General features: G+C 35.5%; 1 protein-coding gene and 1 pseudogene across 2 annotated transcripts; both read right to left on the bottom strand.

Moving 5' to 3' along the window:
• Window positions 1-375: 375 nt before the first annotated feature.
• Window positions 376-1,678, bottom strand: LOC145156568 (ferredoxin, root R-B1 pseudogene; annotated as a pseudogene). Its single transcript, XR_013736806.1, has 2 exons — window positions 1,525-1,678; window positions 376-1,020 (listed from the first exon to the last, which is right to left on the bottom strand). The product of XR_013736806.1 is annotated as a ferredoxin, root R-B1 pseudogene (transcript).
• Window positions 1,679-6,440: 4,762 nt separating this feature from the next.
• On the bottom strand, window positions 6,441-8,201 carry LOC145156580 (large ribosomal subunit protein uL1z). Its single transcript, XM_079075886.1, has 6 exons — window positions 8,106-8,201; window positions 7,835-7,872; window positions 7,261-7,480; window positions 6,997-7,162; window positions 6,714-6,919; window positions 6,441-6,627 (listed from the first exon to the last, which is right to left on the bottom strand). The coding sequence occupies exons 2-6, from the start codon at window positions 7,837-7,839 to the stop codon at window positions 6,574-6,576; spliced, it is 651 nt and encodes a 216-aa protein (XP_078932012.1). The 5' UTR covers window positions 7,840-7,872; window positions 8,106-8,201; the 3' UTR covers window positions 6,441-6,573.
• Between the last annotated feature and the right edge of the window lie 11,303 nt (window positions 8,202-19,504).

Raw genomic sequence — 19,504 nt, forward strand, 5'->3', positions numbered from 1 at the left:
ATCTAAACACCAAGCAAACTTACAATGACTCAATTTGGATTCTTCTTGCGCTTTCATGTCGCACTTGTTGCTTAGGTATCTCAAGTTGAAATTTAATGTAACATTGCTCAAATTCATCGCCATTTTTACACAGTTTCAATGTTTAGGAATAACATAACACCAAATATGATAGTGCCATTCATTGACACCAAATTTATTGTTACTTACAATTTGTTTATTCAACTTTGAACTTTATACATTTTAAGAAGATTGAACTGTTGTTATTCCATAACCATTAAGGTGGTGCCTTATTGGAATATTAGGAATAGATATGCATTAAGAAAATAGCCATAGAAATCAATTGGGTTTATAATTTCTTTACCTTAATTCAAGATAAGATCAGAAACAAGTTTTAATTTCACTTAATCACTTATTACTAACAACAAAAACTAACATTCCGCATCATAAAACACATTCGATTCTAGACAACAAAGTTTCAAAACCTACTACCACAAACAATTCAAAATCCAAGATAATAAACAAGAACCAACATAATCAGAAAAACATACCAAACTCAATAAAGATCACCTTCTTTGTGGGTATGAATCACACAATCAGAAGTCGGGTAAGAAATGCAAGTCAACAAGTATCCCTCTTTCATTTGATTATCATCAAGAAAAGACCCATCAGACTGGTCAACACATCCAGTAGCCATCTTTCCAGCACAGGTTGAACACGCACCAGCTCTGCAAGAATATGGCAGTTCAATTCCAGCGTTTTCAGCTGAATCAAGAATGTAACAATCATCAGGTGCTTCAAATTCATTCTCTTCTCCATCTGGTCCAACTAGCGTGACTTTGTATGTTGCCATGGCTGTTGTCCTGAAAGACGACCCTGATTTCAAGCCAAAAGCTTTTGAGATGCTCTTGATTGATGGAAGAGTGGAGGGGCATTTTAGGAAAGCGCTGGGGGTGGTGGAGGTTTTGGGTGTGGTTATGATGGTGGTTGGGGTAGTAAGTCTGATGGCCGACATTTTGTGACCTGAAAAACATTCGTAAGTTAGGGCTTCAATTCGCTATGTAAATGATAACAATTGAATGTATCAAAGACATGATCTATGTAAATTTCGCAATCCTTCATAGATTTCAACAAGTAATTTCTCATGCATGTAAGCTCTCATCGCAACAAAAAGTTTTCCCCAATTTTGTAATTTTCTACTGAATTCTTAGATGTTGAATCAAATCAAGTACAATTTTTTTCGCTATGAAAGAGTGTTAATTGACGCAACAAGTTACAGTACACACGATTCGAAAAGGAACACCGCTGAAACAGATCTAATCAAACTCAGATGATAATTTCGTGACGATATCAACTTACATCTACGATTAGAACAGACATAAATTAATCACCAACCAGTCAACCACTAGGAAATGAACAGATACACATAATACAGAAAACTACGGCATTAACTATGAAGATCTCTGGACGAAAAAAATAGCATAAGAACAACAGATCAAAGAAAAATAGGATTTGAAGTTTACTTACGGAAGAGAAATACAATGAAGCGGAGGAATCGAGGTTTATGAAAATTTGAGAAGGAGGGTTTATTTATAGAGAGGAGAAGGGGGTTGGAACTTGGAAGGTGGCGTTTGGCATCTATAGAGAGACGAAGAATTGAGTTAACCAAATGATACCCTAACTGCACAGACAAACTCGCCGCTTTTTTTTTTTTTTTAATTGTTTAAAAAGAGTTAAATTTTTTTTATACTTTATAGTTTATAGTTTGGGTTATTTCCATAAAAGACCCTACATTTTGATTTTTTTTCTTTTTAGACCTAAAAGTTTTTTCTTTTCCGAAAAAGACCAAACTTTTACCTTTTACTTGTTACTTTAAACCCTAATAGGTAAATTAAGTATTTTTATTTCATAAAAGACCCAACATTTTGTACTTTTTTCCAGTTTAGACCTAAAATATAAAAAACGTGATTATATCCTTTAGTTTAAAAATATACATCGATTTAAACAATATAGTTATTATGCCTACATTTATTTATGATTGTAAAATTCTTTGTCCATGTATATTTATAAAAAAAGACCTTATATTTTGTAGTTTTTTCCGTTTTAGACCTAAAATGTTTTTTTTTTCAAAATAAACTCAACTTTAAAATTGGTTATAATCTTCAAGACCAAATATATAAGGTACTTTTTTATTACGCCGAAAAAGAAAGTACACATGTATACACTAAAAAATATTATCTGATCTATTATCTTTTGAACGAATATAACCTAGAAGAATTGCAAAATTTTATTTTTGTCTAAAAGATATATCTTGGATATATATTATATCATTAAACTTGATATATTATTTATAAAAAATGTTATTATTACTGCTAATAAAAAGTTCGATGTTAATTTGATATTTTTTTGTAACATGGATAATACATGGCTAGGAAGAATCTTTTAGCATAATAACATTTTTTTTTATTTGTAGGAAATAAACATACCAGGTAATTTAACAAAACTGTATACAAAATATTTTTTTTTAGTTTGTCTATTATACTTATTTCGTGAGTTTGGACATATTTCCCTCTCTCACTTTTCTATATTATTTTTTTGGTTGAATTTTTTAATCAATTTTTTTGGAACAGTTAACAAACGAACTAACTATCATACTCCTAAACCAAAGCCATAGAATATTTTGTAGCATTAGCCCGTTATTGAATAATATGGTATAACTATATCAAATACATACATAAAAATATTAATCCTAAACATTCATAATAGTTTTGTTTAGATATATCAAATTCAAGTTTTGTTTAAAATTGCAAAATCTTATTTTGTATACAGTTTATTAAATTACATGGTATATTGTTTTTTTCTACAAATAAAAAAGTTGTTATTATGCTAAAAGATTCATCTTAGCCATGTATTGTCTATGTTACCAAAAAACATCAAATTAACATCGAACTTTTTATTAGCGGTAATAATAACATTTTTTATAAACAATATATCAAGTTTAATGATATAATATATATATATATATATATATATATATATATATATATATATATATATATCCAAGATAAAGTTTAATTATATCTTTTAGAAAAAAATAAAATTTTGTAATTCTTCTAGGTTATATTCGCTCAAAAGATAATAGATCAGATAACATTTTTTGTGTATACATGTATACTTTCTTTTTCAGTATAGTCAAGAAGTACCTTATATATTTGGTCTTGAAGATTATAACCAATTTTAAAGTTGAGTTTATTTTGAAAAAAAAAAACATTTTAGGTCTAAAATGGAAAAAAGTAACAAAATATAGGGTCTTTTTTTTATAAATATACGTGGAAAAAGAATTTTCCAATCATAAATAAATGTAGGCATAATAATTACATTGTTTAAATCGATGTCTATTTTTAAACTAAAAGGATATAATCATGTTTTTATACAATTAGTCTTGAAATAAAAAACATTTTAGGTCTAGATTGGAAAAAAGTATAAAATATAGGGTCTTTTATGAAATAAAAATACTTAATTTACTTGTTAGGGTCTAAAATAACAAGTCAAAGCTAAAAGTTAGGTCTTTTTCGGAAAAGAAAAAAGTTTTAGGTCTAAAAAGAAAAAAAATCAAAATGTAGGGTCTTTTATGAAAATAACCCTTATAGTTTATACAAATATAAGTTTTGTTTTTCCCCTTAAAATATATAACAAAATAAGTTTTCAAATAAACTATTCAATTATATTTCATATTAACACTAAGTTATTCGATGATGGCACATCAAATCTTCGATGTGACCTGTGAAAATGTGTTGACGTTGTAAACTTCTCAGACTCAAACATCATATTTTTTCTAAATTTTTCGTTTCCGAAGACCAACGAATTCCGATAAGTCCAAAACACTCGTATTAAAGTTACACAAACTATTTTAGTTATCAGTTCTTTTTTATTGTCTCTCGTTGCGGACTAATATGGTAGCATGATGTTAAAAATGCATTCATGACTATCGACTTGAGTGAGGAGGTTTTTATCGACAATGTCTAAGTTATGTTCATTCCTCTTTTCTAAAACATGTTAGTCAAGTTAAAAAGGATCTTTATTGCCTCAAACAAGCATCTTGTGCTTACTATCACTGGTTTGTTATTTATCTTTCTTCCTTATATTTCCATAGTAACAAATTCGATACTTCCATCTTCACATTTCATCACAGACATGACATTATCTATCTACTTCTCCATGTTAATGACATTATTCTTATTGCATCATTCACCATGATTAAGTTTTTCATCTCCTTCCTTTCAATCAAATTTACAATTACTAACTTATGTTATCTCTTGTATTTTAATGGAATTATGACTTCTCGCTCAAATTCTAGACTCTTTCTTTCTCAATATGTGTTTTATGGTAACACAAAAACATTTGAATATGCTCTCATGTAATCCTCAAAACACATACGGACATAAAATTCACATTTCCCTCTAACAGTAAACTACTTTCAAATACAACTCTTTATTGTACCCCATTTGGTTCCCATTCAAACCGAAATTTCCTCATCCTGAACTAACTTATGTGGTCTACCAAGCTTGCGTCTATATGCATGATCCACGTAAGCACTATATGAATGTGCTAAAATGCATCATTTGCTATCTTTAGGGCACTCTCAGTCATTGGCTTCAACTTCATCCGTCAATGGTATTTCATTTGGTCTCTTACATCAACATAAAGTCGGTGGGATGTCATGAAATGCATTGATCTATGTATGTTTGTTGTGTCTTTCTTGATGATAACAAATTGTCTCTTGTTTCGGTGTCAAATTTGAATGTTGCGATGTTGTTATTGTCGTTGTAGAGGTTGTTTGGTTTCACAATCTTCTTTAACTTCACTGGCTTTTGTCTCGTGCAACGATATTCTTTTGTGATATATATTGTAACCCAAACGATAGGAACCTGACAGTCGACGTGCGAAATTCCATATAGGAGTTCAAGGTTCAAACATTGTTTTTCTAACATATCACTAGTGCTCCATGATTTATCCCCATGTGATGGGACCTGAGGTTGGTTCGGTTCGACATGTACTTGTAGGAAGTTCAAATGGTACAATTTATTATTTCTTTTTAAATTTACATGTATGACCTTTGCCACATTAGAGTTCTAGATGTCCCGTCTTCTCACCAATGTGCTCATATCTTAACGAATGAGTTACCCTCGAAGTAGATGTTTTGATTTTAGGTCTAGTTTGAACATTTGGAAACTACGACTCGAACCGGAGAAGATTTGTTAAATAAATAATGTTTAGTATTGCTTGTTTATTTTGTATAGACTTTAGGGGGTTATATGAATTATTGTCAATCGTCATATATTCTATTGCAATTTACCACAAACTCCAAGGTTTTAGTTTGTCCCCATTCAATAAGGAATAATTTGTTTATAGAAAAAGAATTGCTAATAAATAAAGTAATATTTAGTAGTCGATCACATTAAGCTCGTGACTACAGTTGGATTCGTACAAGGCTATCTTTTGTAATATGATACTTCTTGTTCAACATTCTGTACTTAGTATAATAAAGATCTATATCGCCTTAAAACTAAACTCGAATCAATTATGCTCTTATTAATCTTTATAAGTGTGCTTTTTCTTTTCATACAACAGTTTTTTGGTAAAAGATTTTTGTTGTTGTACTTTTTGTATATTAGTATCATTATAATCGAGCTTTGATTTTAGTTCCTAACTATTTTTCATTTATTATCTAATAATTTGCTTCATACAGCTAATTATTATTAATATGCTTTTACTAAAATAATTCAATTTGAAGCACCAAACACCCAAAGTCTAAATTGGTCACATAAGAGGTTTTTAGAGCTAAATAGGGGCCCTACAATTCTACAAATGATTGAGTGGCTCTTAGCCATGACTAATAGGTATTCTTCATTTCGTCTATTCGTAACAAAGCCACCTTCTTTCTTATTCATTTAATATCTAAAGAAATTTACTAAAATAACTAGTCTTTCCTTTAAATGATTTTTCATCATAGATAAAAATAAAAGAATTTCAAAAATGCTTAAAATAGCCATGGTTTTCACAGGCGAATACAACTCTTACAAGAAATTTGATTTATATTTTATTATACATTTTTATTTGTATTATAATATTAAGTTTTGAAAAACCCATCGATATGTAGAAGTATCATTTAGATGCACAATAGCTTTAATGCATAACTGAAAATTTCATTAAAACTCGACTTTTCTATAAGAAGAAAAATGAAGACAGCAAACTGTACTTAGGTTTATAATATTAATGTGATAAATTATATAATAGTATAAACTAGCTTTTAGCTTTTATGTCTTTTTACCTTTTTTAAATTTCACAAATTTTGCTTTGTTTATCAAGTTAAATAAACACTTTTAAATAAGCGACTTCATGTTAACTTTATCAATAAGTAGACCATATTAAAAACATAATCCTCATAGCAAAATCCAATACAATTAAAAATTAAACATCCAACAAAACCAAAAAAACATAAAGCAAAAATTGCTTCCAAGTACTCAATTCACTAATCTTTGTCTCCAAACAAAAACAAATCCCAAAAAAAACAACCTAAAAAATACGCACTGGCTTTCCCATTGTTGTCTTCAAATACAAACACCTCACCTGTTATCAATATCATCCAAACAACAACAATTAGTTTCAAAACTTTTTTAAAAAAACTTTAAATTATTAAAAAAAAGAGAACTCACATTTTGCCAATTCTTCTTCAACAATGAAACAAGAAAGTTAACACTCATTTGAACATTCTGAAAAATCTGCTTCTCTTCCATGCTGCAGTTTCCAACAGCAACTCCCATACACAAAACCTTCTTCAATTGAAATTTCACAGTTGCTTTAGTTTCATTTACTTTTGCTTCAAGGGATTCTTGATGAGAAACAAGTGTTGGGAATTTTCCTGAATTTTAACATATACAAATATAAGTAAATAAATAATACATTTATGTCATTAAAACTATGTTTAAAAAATTCTACCCGCTTTGTTAAGACCAGGGCCTAACAAACGAGGAATCTGCTTAATGACAGATTCAGAAGCCAAAAAAGCTTGGTGCTTTTTCGCAAGCTTTTTCACAAGCTTCTTGTTCTTGTTCAGCTTCTTGAGCCCTTCAACATCCATGTATTCAAGTCCAATCTTTTGTGCCTACATAAGTATTCAAGAACATGTTAAATGAAATATTAAAGATATGAATCTTTTTGGTGACTTGAGTATTGTTTTATGATAAAGAGAAAGCTTATTACCTCTTCAACATGTTGGGCATCTCCAAGCATGCAAACTTTCAATTTAGGTCTAGGAATGTGAGGCAATTTGACTGTTCCACTGAAACGTTTGTCCTTTTGTGGGTCGTAGTTCTTGAGTCCAATTTGGAGTTCAATGGTTTCAGTGAAATTACGCTTCTTCTCTTTTGCATCTGTGGTGATTTGAGTAATGGCTTCTCTTAGGGCTTCACTCTGAAGCTTACTGTGAAAGCAGATATTGAGATATTAATTGTTGAATTAGTTGTGAATCAGCCGAAACATGTGAATTAGTTTTAAAATGATGCGCATTTATAAGAATCGGCATAGAAACAGAGAAAATAGTTTTAATTTGAAGAGCAACACTATAAATCTCCTGTGGATCGAGAATACTACACGTCTATTGGAATTGTTAAAACATACAGAAAGTAAACATAATCTTGATTAATTAAATAAAAATTCGATTCGATTATTAAAAACTCGCAACAAATGTTAAAATCTCTGTATAGCATGAGTCGCATAGAAGGTAAAAAGTTTTTGAGAAAAGGAAAAACTCAAATGGCTGAATCTACACACATACCTCATGGTTGTTAACTGTTGCTGCCTTAAACTTCACTTCTGCATAGACATAAAACAGAGTATAAGCTATCAATTTCATCATCAATCGTATACTACATTCAGGCATAAAAAAACCTAAACCGATCGTCAATCGTATACTACATACTATTTATCATCAACTCCTCCAAATGTACAAAGAAATGGAGCATACAAAATCGATTAAACGGTTATGATTAGAACAAGATGCAAATAAAAGGGGAGAATGAGATTGAGAGGCTAAGGAAGATCTTTACCTTCTGTGAGAACCCTATCAGGGTAGCAGCAGTGCCGAAGAAGTTCAAAGGGAAACAGCGGCCGAGCTATCCAAATGAAGTTAATATGGAGGCGAAACCCTAATTGGGCCTGGGTCGTGGAAGTCTTCACTCTTCACTCGAAATCATATTATTGGGGCCGGAAGCCCGGAATCATATAATTATCGGCCCAATTTCTTTCATTTACTTTAATCAAAATAAATATAAATATTAAAAAAACTATAAACAACTAAAATTATATATATATATATATATATATATATATATATATATATATATCAGTATTAGACTTATAATTTATATATATACAAAATTACAAATTTACAAAATTACACAAATGGTCCTTAAGGTTTGTAGTGTATGGTAAATTTAGTACAAGGGTAAAATAGTCTTTTTCATAAAAATCTAACAGCTAAAAAGTTAGATTTAACGACAAGAACACCATTCATGAAATTTTGCAAACCACAGAAACCAGTGACATGTCGTTTTCCATGAAAAATCTAACCATAGTGACTAATTATGAAACTTTGTCTAATATCAATATTTATTATGGTTTCAAAATCCATAAGAGTTTTCATTACATATCTCCATTTGTGAAATAAAAAGATTTTGCTTTCATTTTTATGTCTTTCTTTTTCTATTATTACATCTGTTATTATAATTAAATAAATGCTCCACTTATTCCACCACTGCCACTTTATGCTTTAGTATTTTAAAAAGTTGTAGAGTAAAATGATAAACTATTCTCTAAAATTTATAAGTCGACAATAATGATGGATGAATTTTTGAAATTTGTAGAAATATTAAAATGAGTTTTTATTTATTCTATAAAATTTAAAGATGTAGACGAAATAATAGACTAAATATTTTTTTTAAAGTTATTTTATATAAGTTGCATATTAAACTCCAATTTTTTATTACTAAGACAGTGATGAAGCCGGTAAAAGTAAATGAGTATTCCAAAACAAATTGCATAATATACAATAATAAAAAAATAAAAACAGCAATTTCATTAAATATAAAGTACAATTTTCATAATAAAATTACGTTTTAAAGTTCATATCTACGTTCTTTCATTTTATTTAAACGAGTAATTACATTTTAAGTCTTAACATTTTTAAGTATTTTCTTTTCTATACTAAAAATCAAAACACTATTCATAAATTTCACCTGAGTTATATTTAAGTTGTTGTTGGTAAATACGGTATTGATGACGTCTTTAAGAGTCAAAGAAGATGTGTAATGCCCATTTTGATTTCAGGTATGTCATTATGATTATTTTTATAGTTAAAAATAACAACAACAACTACAACAACAATAATAATTAAAATATTAAAATAAACCAATTTATTTAGTATAAATAAGATTTATATGTCCAAGGGTATTGTGCTAATTCTATAAATCAATTTGCTAAAGAATTTCGGTTTAGGGGTAGATTTTATCATGGGCGTCTTCAAGGACCAAAGCTGATTTTTTCGGAAATTGTTTTGTCTCTTTCTTCTCCACACAACAAGCAACGACGTATTCTCGTTTCAGCACTTGCAATAATCGAATATCTAAAAGTAATTTATCAGAGTGAGGGGAGGCTACCCCAGCGCCTCTCTTCATTTCGTTGGTCGATTTTTTTTCCGTTTTCTGATTTCCAACGATAACATAAAAAAACCTTTTTTTCCCAACGACTACGACAATAAATTGTTGAAAATTATGTTTTTAATACATTTACCACTCTATAAATACCAAACTAACCTAACATAATTCACACTTATTTCTACATATTCTCTAAAAAAATCCACTCAACCACAATGTCATAATCATCATCTTCGTCCTCCGATTCGATGGCACAGGAAGAGACATTATTTGTCGGTTTCGTCATAACTAAAACAGTGACGTATTTCTGAAACCAACAAGGTCAAAGTTCACGTTCAAAACCTCAAATAAGAAGACCTCCATTGAGGAGAAATCGTGAAGGCGGGGATAATCGTCTTATAGAAGACTATTTTGTAGACAACGCCGTGTACACTGAAAAGTTTCGACGACGGTTTCGGATAAGGAAAGAGTTATTTTTACGTATTGTTGAAGATTTGGAAGGTCGATTTCAGTTTTTCCAATGGAAGCGGAATGCGAGACGTAACAAAGGTTTTTCTCCAATTCAAAAATACATAACTGCAATTCATCAGTTAGCATACGACATGGGGACAGATAAATGGGACGAGTATTTACAGATGTCTGAGCGTACCACACGGGATAGTGTGTACAAGGTTTTTCACTCCAGCATTGGTGCTCCACCGTATGAGTTGTTATATGGGCGGAGGTGTCGCACCCCGGTCTGTTGGTGTGAGGTGGGTCACAGGGTGATGGGTCGGACCGAGGTAGTCCTGTAGACTACCGATATGATTCAGCAGATTAGACAGCGGCTGCAGACCGCACAGAGTCGGCAGAAGAGCTACGCTGACAAACGCCGATCTGAGTTGGAGTTTCAGGTCGGTGACATGGTACTCCTGAAGGTCTCACCCTGGAAGGGTGTGATCCGCTTCAGGAAGAGGGGGAAACTGGGTCCCCGCTACATTGGGTCGTTCAAGATCATTGCCAGGGTTGGCAAGGTGGCATATAGACTCGAGTTACCAGAGGAGCTTAGTCAAATCCACGGTACCTTCCACGTTTCGCAATTGCGGAAGTGTGTTCTGGATGAGGAGGCGGTGGTGTCATTAGACGATATTCAGGTCGATGAGCGCCTGAATTATGTCGAGAGGCCGGTAGCAGTTCTGGAAAAGAAAGTGAAGGTTCTACGGAACAAGAAAGTACCTTTGGTAAAGGTACAATGGGAGCACCGGAGGGGATCCGAGTGGACTTGGGAGCCGGAGGCTGAGATGCGGGAGAATTATCCCTAGTTGTTCACCGCAGCAGACTTCGAGGACGAAGTCTAGTTCAAGTGGGGGAGAATTGTAACGCCCCGACTCTTAGGTATTAATTTTATGGCTTTAATTTTCATAAATTGCAAGGTCTACTCGACGAGTTGGATGCACTGACTCGTCGAGTAGGAGCGGGTTTGGCCACGTGTTAAGTGACCGACTCGTCGAGTCCAAGATAGGACTCAACGAGTAGGAGCTAGGGTATGAAACCCTAATTTTCGGGGTTTTGCACCCTATTTAAAGGATCATTAGCCTCCTTTAGCCCCTTACAGCCTCTTGAGAGTCCATCAAACCATAATCCGTGTGTGTGCTCCATTCTTGTGTATTTTAAGCTTTGGAAGGTGGATCTTAGTGAGAAAAGCTTGGAGAAACAAGTGGCTAGAAGCAAGGAGAGTGTGGGGATCTGAAATCTACCCCAGTTAGCATCTTCTGAAGGTATCAAGTCGTTACCTTGACCTCATTTCATTCTAGATATCATTTGGCTAAGATTAGGGATTTTTTTAGCATATTAGGAAGCTATTATTGGGTATAAGTTAAGATCTGAAGTTGCAACTTCAGATCTGAACTCTCTTTGGTCTCTAAGTCCATAAAGCTTCCAACTTTAGCAAGTATGAACCTCTCCTTAGGTGTAAAACTCCATCACAAGCTTGGTTTTGACATTATAAGTCTTTAGAGCCTTGCATGCATGTAAAGTTTGCAACTTTATGTGATAAACATGCCTTGGGAAGCTAGATCTGCAATATGGAACCTTAAAATGGCTTAAAAAGCATCTGAATGGATAATGGACTGAAGGGACTCGGTGAGTTGCATGGCTAACTCGGTGAGTCCAATGAAGATTGTCGTGCAAGGACTTCTGCATGGACTCGGCGAGTCAGTGGGGTGACTCGGCGAGTCAACTAGGGTTTTCCCGACATTTGGACATGCATGAACTCGACGAGTCAACCAAGGATTTCACAACTTCTCGAGTTCAGGAAGGACTCGACGAGTCGGTGAACTGCACTCGACGAGTCGGGTCAACATGGACTGTTGACCTTGACTGTTGACTTTGACCAAGGGTTGACCAGTTTGACCTCTTGGGGTATTTTGGTAATTTGGAAATTTATGGAAATGGTTTTATGGTAACTATAGGTGGTGGAGTTCGTGTCGGTGATTCGAGAGTTGAACTTATCGCTTTAGTGCGACATTTGTGAGGTGAATTACCTCACTATACTAAGGGTCTAAGGCACCAAGGTCGGCCCATTGGATATGATATCGTAGCAGTGGTAGTATGTTGAGTATGAGTTAGTGTTGCATGCTAGTTGCTATGCCAGTTAGGTAGAGCTGTAGGACTACTTGTAGTTTTATGTGATCATGTGTATGTGCATTAGTTGTGTTATATGTCGACATATTATGTGGGATGGGTTGAGGTGATACTGCTCCGTGCGGTAACCAACAAACCCGGGAGCATTCCAGATATGAGTTGAGGGCCAGGTGGGGCATGCCAGACTCGTACTGTGGGCTCGGGAGCATTCCAGATACGAGATGAGGGAGACTCGTACTGTCGGCTCGGTGGCAATCCAGATGTGATATGTGGGCCCGGTAGGCAATCCAGACTTACACTGTGGGCCCAAGGGTAATCCAGACTGTAAAGTTGTGGACCCAGTACATGTTGTTATTTGTAAATGTGTTATATGCAGTGTATCGGTATTTTAGGGGAACTCACTAAGCCTCGGGCTTACAGTTTCAGTTTATTGTTTCAGGTACATCAGGGGATCGCAGCAAGGCAAAGGCGTGATCGTACAGCTCCTCATATTTATGTTTATGTTTCTGGGATACTCTGATATTATACATTTTGAAAACAAGTTTTGTAATGATTAATGGTTTTGAAATGTTTTAAAAGTTTAAATTTGGCACGATTTTTATGGGTGTTACACATCACCATTAAAACATAAACCTACAAGTGGGTCAACGATAGTGTCGACGATGGATGGTGGTCACTGGAGAAAAACAAAGGAAGTCGAAACGATTAGGAGGCGGAACGAAGGGTAAGGAAGAACAATGGGAAAGAGTGTGTTTTTTATTGTGTGTGTTCTTGTGTGTGTGTGTGGATGTGAGAGAGAGAGAGAGAGAGTGTGTGTGTGGGGGAGTCATCGTGACTATTTTTGTGTAAAACAAAGGGTATTTTCGTCATTTTACAAACACTTAACAAAATCTGTTAACAAAGTTAGTCATAAGAACCATTTGCGTGCAAGGTTTGCTCCAAAGAGACCATCCATGCAAAAAAAAGTTTCAGAAGGACTATATTAGGGAAAAAAACAAAAAGAATTATAAACTCTAACATTTAACAAATGTTAGTCTCCTGTACATAAGAGCATATCACTCTATAGTGATATTATTATGCTTTACTACATTTTTTTTTTCCAGATTTAGAGGACTCAAGGGCATGCTCTAGATTCTTTCTCAACACACAAGAAAGCCCATAATACATATGTTCAGGCTTACAATTTTAAGTCCTCGATCTAATTTTAACCAATATACTAACAGATAAAATAGTAATTAATATTTTTTATTAAATTTAATTACTTACTTAATTTTGTAGGTTGATTTTTTTTGTCATTTTGTAAAAGTATTACCTTCTAAATTATTCTTGATAAGCAAATACTTAGAAAAAATTGCAAAAATGGTCCCTGTGGTATGCATTATTTTGGGGTTTTAGTCCAAACCACGACTTTTTTTAGGTTGGTTGCCCTTTTTAGGTAGTTTGCTTGTGATTTTGGTCCTTCGGTAAACTGAAAAGACTAAATTGGCCTTATTATATTTATTTTCCATTTTCTTTTTTTTCCTATAAGTATATATATATATATATATATATATATATATATATATATATATATATATATATATATATATATAAAATAAGAGCCCACATACCTCTCTCTCTTTCTCTCCCTCTCTCTCCCCTTGACGCATACAATACAAATCACCCAATTCATCTTCTTTATCCATCCTTCCCATTTTGCATTGGAAAACATACTTGCAATCATTCTTGGATCAAGGTTTTGTAACAATTTTTTGATGATTTCTTCACTATGTGAGCAGTTTTGGTGGAATCGTGGTTTTTACCGGAAGGGGGCAACAGAGAGGTTTGACTAGACCTTTGGTGGTGTAGGCAGATGAAGTTTTTTGGATTAAAATAAACACGTAAGAGATTTAATCGCAATTTACAGGTTTTCTTCTTCGTCGGTGTGGATTTAAGTAGAGGGTTTGTCAAGAACTCTAAAAACACAAGAAATTATCAGGTTTTCTTCTCTTAATCTTATTCTGGGGCGAGCGATTAAGAGTTAAGACTTTATTGAGAACTCTTGATTAGAACACAGAAAGAGAATCTATGAGGAATCAAAGGGGGAAGGGATTTTGTTTGTGTAATTTAGGTATAAGGGTTTGAATTCAGGAAGAACACAATGGATATCATTCAGTTGACTGTTAACATTCCGACAAGATGAAGTTGCCAAAGCCTTCCTCCTTGTGTTGGAAAGGGCTAGAGTTTCAAGAGCATCGTTCTTCTCCAATTATTTGAGTTCTTTGACAAGTAAATCTCAACAAGAATCGAAATTATGTCCTTCATCTCTTTCTTAGTTCCAGTCAATGACATGAGTCCATCTTCATGGACGGTAATTTCAGAATGTCGAACAAGTTCTCCAACATTCTCCATCAATGGCTTCTGAGGAATAAAATTATGTATTTGGATATATAACCCATAAACCCATGTAACCCAAATCAGGAACATATGGTTTGTAATCAGTTGTCACGATTTGAAGCCCAGTTAGGTTGGAAAGCACAACCGAAAATTTAGATTTCTCCCTCGAAATCGCTCCTTACTGACACTCAGATCATTCCAAACAACCCGAAAAGAACAACCGAAAATTTCGAACATAAAATGATCTCCCTAAGACAACCGAACCCAACAGAAACTCCAACCCGAAAAAGAATGAACCTTTTGCCACTGGAGAACCACTTCTGCCTCTCCAAACTTGAAATCTAAATTGGTCTGACTCCCCGACAGACCGCCCAGGTAAAACATCACCATGTCAAACCCTCATTGAATAACAGACCAAACACAACACTTCCAACCCTGATTATCTTGATGCGACTGGTGGAAACAAGACGTTGATCGTAATCAGCTGCAGAATACTTATGCTCGACATACCGGTCGATCTTGACCGAAACCCAAAAGAAATGGAGGGGTCACCTTGCATCGAAGACCCACCACCGACACTGCTATCAAAACCCATCTGAAGAATGAACCTCAATACTTTGCCCTCATACATTAAAAGAATCACCTGCCGAACCGCATGGAAGTTGAAACTCTGCACTATGTCTGACCTCCCGTCAGACAGAACCATGCCAATACCAAACCAAGGACGATTCAGCTCCGACCCCGACTTGAATGACCATGCCCGACCGAAACTATCCAATGATATCCGCAAACATAAGCCCCAACTACCTTCCAATGCTTAACACCAAATCTGAATACAAGATCGACTCCCGACCCAAAAGTTGAACCGCAAAAAGGTTGCCCTAGCCCATTCGTCAAAACGAATCCGACAGCCGTTCAATCCAACAGAGTTATCTCAACCAATCACATTGCACATGCAATCACTAAGTGCCCTTTACTTCAAGTGAATATTACAACCGATCTGTAGTCACACATTACCTTTAACCTCTGTCGCCTACCCCTTACTAATTCCATGCATTTTGTGGTCCTCCCCCAACCAACGAACCGATCCTACCAGGTATAATACATCGAATTGAAACCATGACCACTCAAAATGAAATCCATCTGAAAATCCGGAATCCTAACCTGCCTATCCCCTACACAGATGGAGCCAAACTCAAACACAATAGCCTGATCTGACAGCAAAATTGAAACCACCTATATCCAACCTGATACTCAACTCATGACCAGAGATCCACAAAACTACGTGTACATTACACCCCCAATCCTCCAGATTTGCGACAACCCTTGCTAAATCAGGATATAACGGTTACCGACCTTCGCTGAGACCACCAGCCTCGCACCTAGTCCGACCACCAGGTTCCCAAAGACTCAAATGGCAAGGCTACCCAGCCTAAGAACCCCTCTGCGTCACATACACTGACTAGTGAATGCTACGGCTCCCCGCAGTCTTACAACACTCTCTCACTCTCCATGGGCTCACCCCACGGTCCTTCCCGAAAGTCCTAAGTGATTACCCCCACTTGGATTCATCCACTCTCTTACAACCTCGCAACTGCTAGATTACCGAACAATCCCACAATCTCATTATCAAACCACCACCATACTGAGTTAACTGAACTAATTCTCCATGAACCAACATTCACCGATCATAACCCTCGCGAGCTACTCATACCAACTCTGAAGTTAATTGACAGACCAACCACTATCCTCCCTGGAGTATAGCAATTTATACGCCGAACTGGAAAAACCCCCAACAATCAAAACTTGACCTCAACGAATATATCGCCCCAAAACTCGAACATTGACGAACTCGAAGGAAACATTGACCATAACAAACTCCCCGACCAATGGCTACCTGTCGTGAAGACACTCATTCATTCTTGAGCACATAAAACATGCATCATCTCGCTCTGTACCCTGCCTTGACCACATTTAGTCCCAAGTCTCATATACCCAGATCGCAGATCCCTATAACCCAATCTTTTGGAATCACATCCCAACAGATTGATGATCCTCTCATCATAATGCCCAATTCTCCCCCACTTAAGGTTCGAACCACCGCCAATTGGCATTCCAAACAGACCAAACAACAACTGACTCACCAGATATACCATACCCGATTCTTGGGACGTACTACGCAACACTCGATGACCTTCCAGATAAAGACCATTCAACTCCAAGTATTTCGAATCTCAGATGGAGACCTCAGAAACTTCCCACTGTGACTGCCTCCAATCACCAAGAATCTCATACAACTGCACAGACATATATTTTGATTGTCCCGAAATAGCAAAGAATCTTTATCTGGGAATAATGGACTACCACACTTCATTTCTGAATCCTCAACCCCCACCCCATCGCAAGAATCAACATAGAAACAGGAGACCTCACCCTCAAGGTCGATTCGCATCATATACAACGTGGGTATTCGTTCCGATATACTCCTTCTGATTACCTGAAACAGTTGCTTGAATACGACTTACCATAATCAATCAAGGCATATCCTTGTCCTCATCTGTCACAGCCCCCCACTGGTGACTCTCTTGCATCATAAGAAATACTTGTTAGATTAGGTGTCTAAGCCCATAACTATAATTGGTATATACTTGACTTGATTATGAGCATGGTCCTTTTGGGCTGCCTTCACTTATGCAAATTGATAGGATGACAAGTGGAGAGAGAGTAAGATTTATTATATGAATAATAAATTGGTACTCAGAATGATTTTATTAATATATTACAAGAATAATATATTATTTGGAAATCATATTATTAATTAGTGATTAATCAAAAATTAATATAGTATTAATTTCAGGATTAAAGGAACTGATTAATAATAGATGGACTGTTTTGCAAATCATTGATAGTTGCAAAACTGGGCTGATTGGACTCCTTAATTATGGAGTGGACGAAATCATATAAGAGCCCTATAGATTCTGTATAAGGCCTCTTAAGGAGGTGTCCATAGGCTGCTTGGTGCCTAAGCAAGGTATTAGGGTTTCCACCTAAAAACCCTAGCATCCACAGCTATATAAAGACCCCTCTACATGTGATTTTAGGCTCTAAGCATTCTAAGAAGAATCCTGGCCGATTTCATCACCTCTCTAAATCATCCTTTGCAAGAGTGTTTGTGACTCCATTAGAGGTGCAACACTTGGGGCACTAGGCTTTCAGAAGTCAAGATCAAGAAGGATTATTCTTGTTATTGCAATATAACAAGTGAGGTAATGTTCCAAACCCTATTTTACATGTGATTTTCGAAAATTGTATGATAGTCTTAGGTTTTATGCTTTGGATGATTATTTGCATGTATAACTTGAGAAAAACCTATATCCAAATCATTAGGGTAGCATGTACACCATAGGAATGTTGTAGTGCTCAAAACCCATCAATACCTCCCGACAGACATACTACAAAAATCCTTTGGTGTATATACCGCAACTATCTGCTACCCCACGGGATTTACCTCCAAACTCTGAAACCGGAAGCTCGTTATCCCTTCCGTCCAACACGGAAAACGGGAAAATATAATCCTCATCATAGAAATTAACATCACAAACCATCGGCCGATCACTCAACTCAGACTGCAATCCTCAACAGCTACTCGGGATCGACTCGTTAAAAGCTCGACTCGAAACCGATTTTAAACGAGCCCGAGTCGAGCTGTAGCTTAATATTAAGATCATTTATTAAACGAGATCGAGCTCGAGCCTATGTCACTAAGCTCGATTAGGCTCACGAGCCTAAACGAGCCTTATATAATATAATTTATTATAGTTTTCATATATTAAAATAAAAATGTATTTGGGAAATTAGGGATTTAGGGTATTAGTAAATGAGTTTCTTAACGAGCTCAAGCCGAGCTTAAGATTATTTAGACACGTCAAACGAAAAACAAGTTGAGCCCGAGCCCGACCCGAGCTTGTATAATTTTTTACGAGCTCGAGTCGAGCTCAGTACAAGAAAGATCGAATCGAGCCGAGACCAGTACAAGAAAGATCGAATCAAGTCGAGCTCGAGGTCGAGCCTCGTATAACTTAAACGAGCCCGAGCCGAGCCTGACCAGGCTTTGGCTCGGCTCGACTCGTTTGCACCCCTAAGCGCATCGCCTCCACCTCCTTTTTGAGTCATGCAACTCCAATTGGCACCTCACCGGTTAAATCCCTTGAGACCTAAACTCAACTTTCTCGCAAGGCCTACTCCATTCAAACCCGATTGACATGGCCCTCGGGCCCAACAATCACCAGGCCCATTCTCAGTTTGATCAACCGCAGCCGGATAACCGGTAAAGACAGAAACACACTATGCAATGAATAATGGAACCCAAACCATGTTATCCACCCTCAACCTGCTACTTAGAACCCCTGGAATTCTCCTCGATTCGAGTATGGATCCTCTGCTTTCAGTAGTACGGGCCCAATACTACCTTCCACATTTATCCATACTTTCCTCAAGAATAGTTCCAGATTCTCTAAGTAGCTACTCTACTACACTATCGACCAATCAAATTCCACATACCTGCTCTCCATCGAATACTCACCGCTAAAAAGCGCACCCTTCGGACTGAAAATATTCCCTAGGATCTCCTAGGATTCCCTTCACACCTCTTTTCGCCATCAGCTGCAAAATGAACTCCCTTAAATACCTACTAACTACTTCTCAAATATAATTACATGCTACATGCACTAGATAATTCTTCGAGTGCAAGATCCCACCCTACAACGGTTAGACTCAAATGAGAGTTGCGCAGTAGA

Source organism: Lactuca virosa, chromosome 1 (assembly GCF_052849685.1).
Source record: "Lactuca virosa cultivar CGN04683 chromosome 1, Lactuca_virosa_CGN04683_v6, whole genome shotgun sequence".
NCBI lineage: Eukaryota > Viridiplantae > Streptophyta > Magnoliopsida > Asterales > Asteraceae > Lactuca > Lactuca virosa.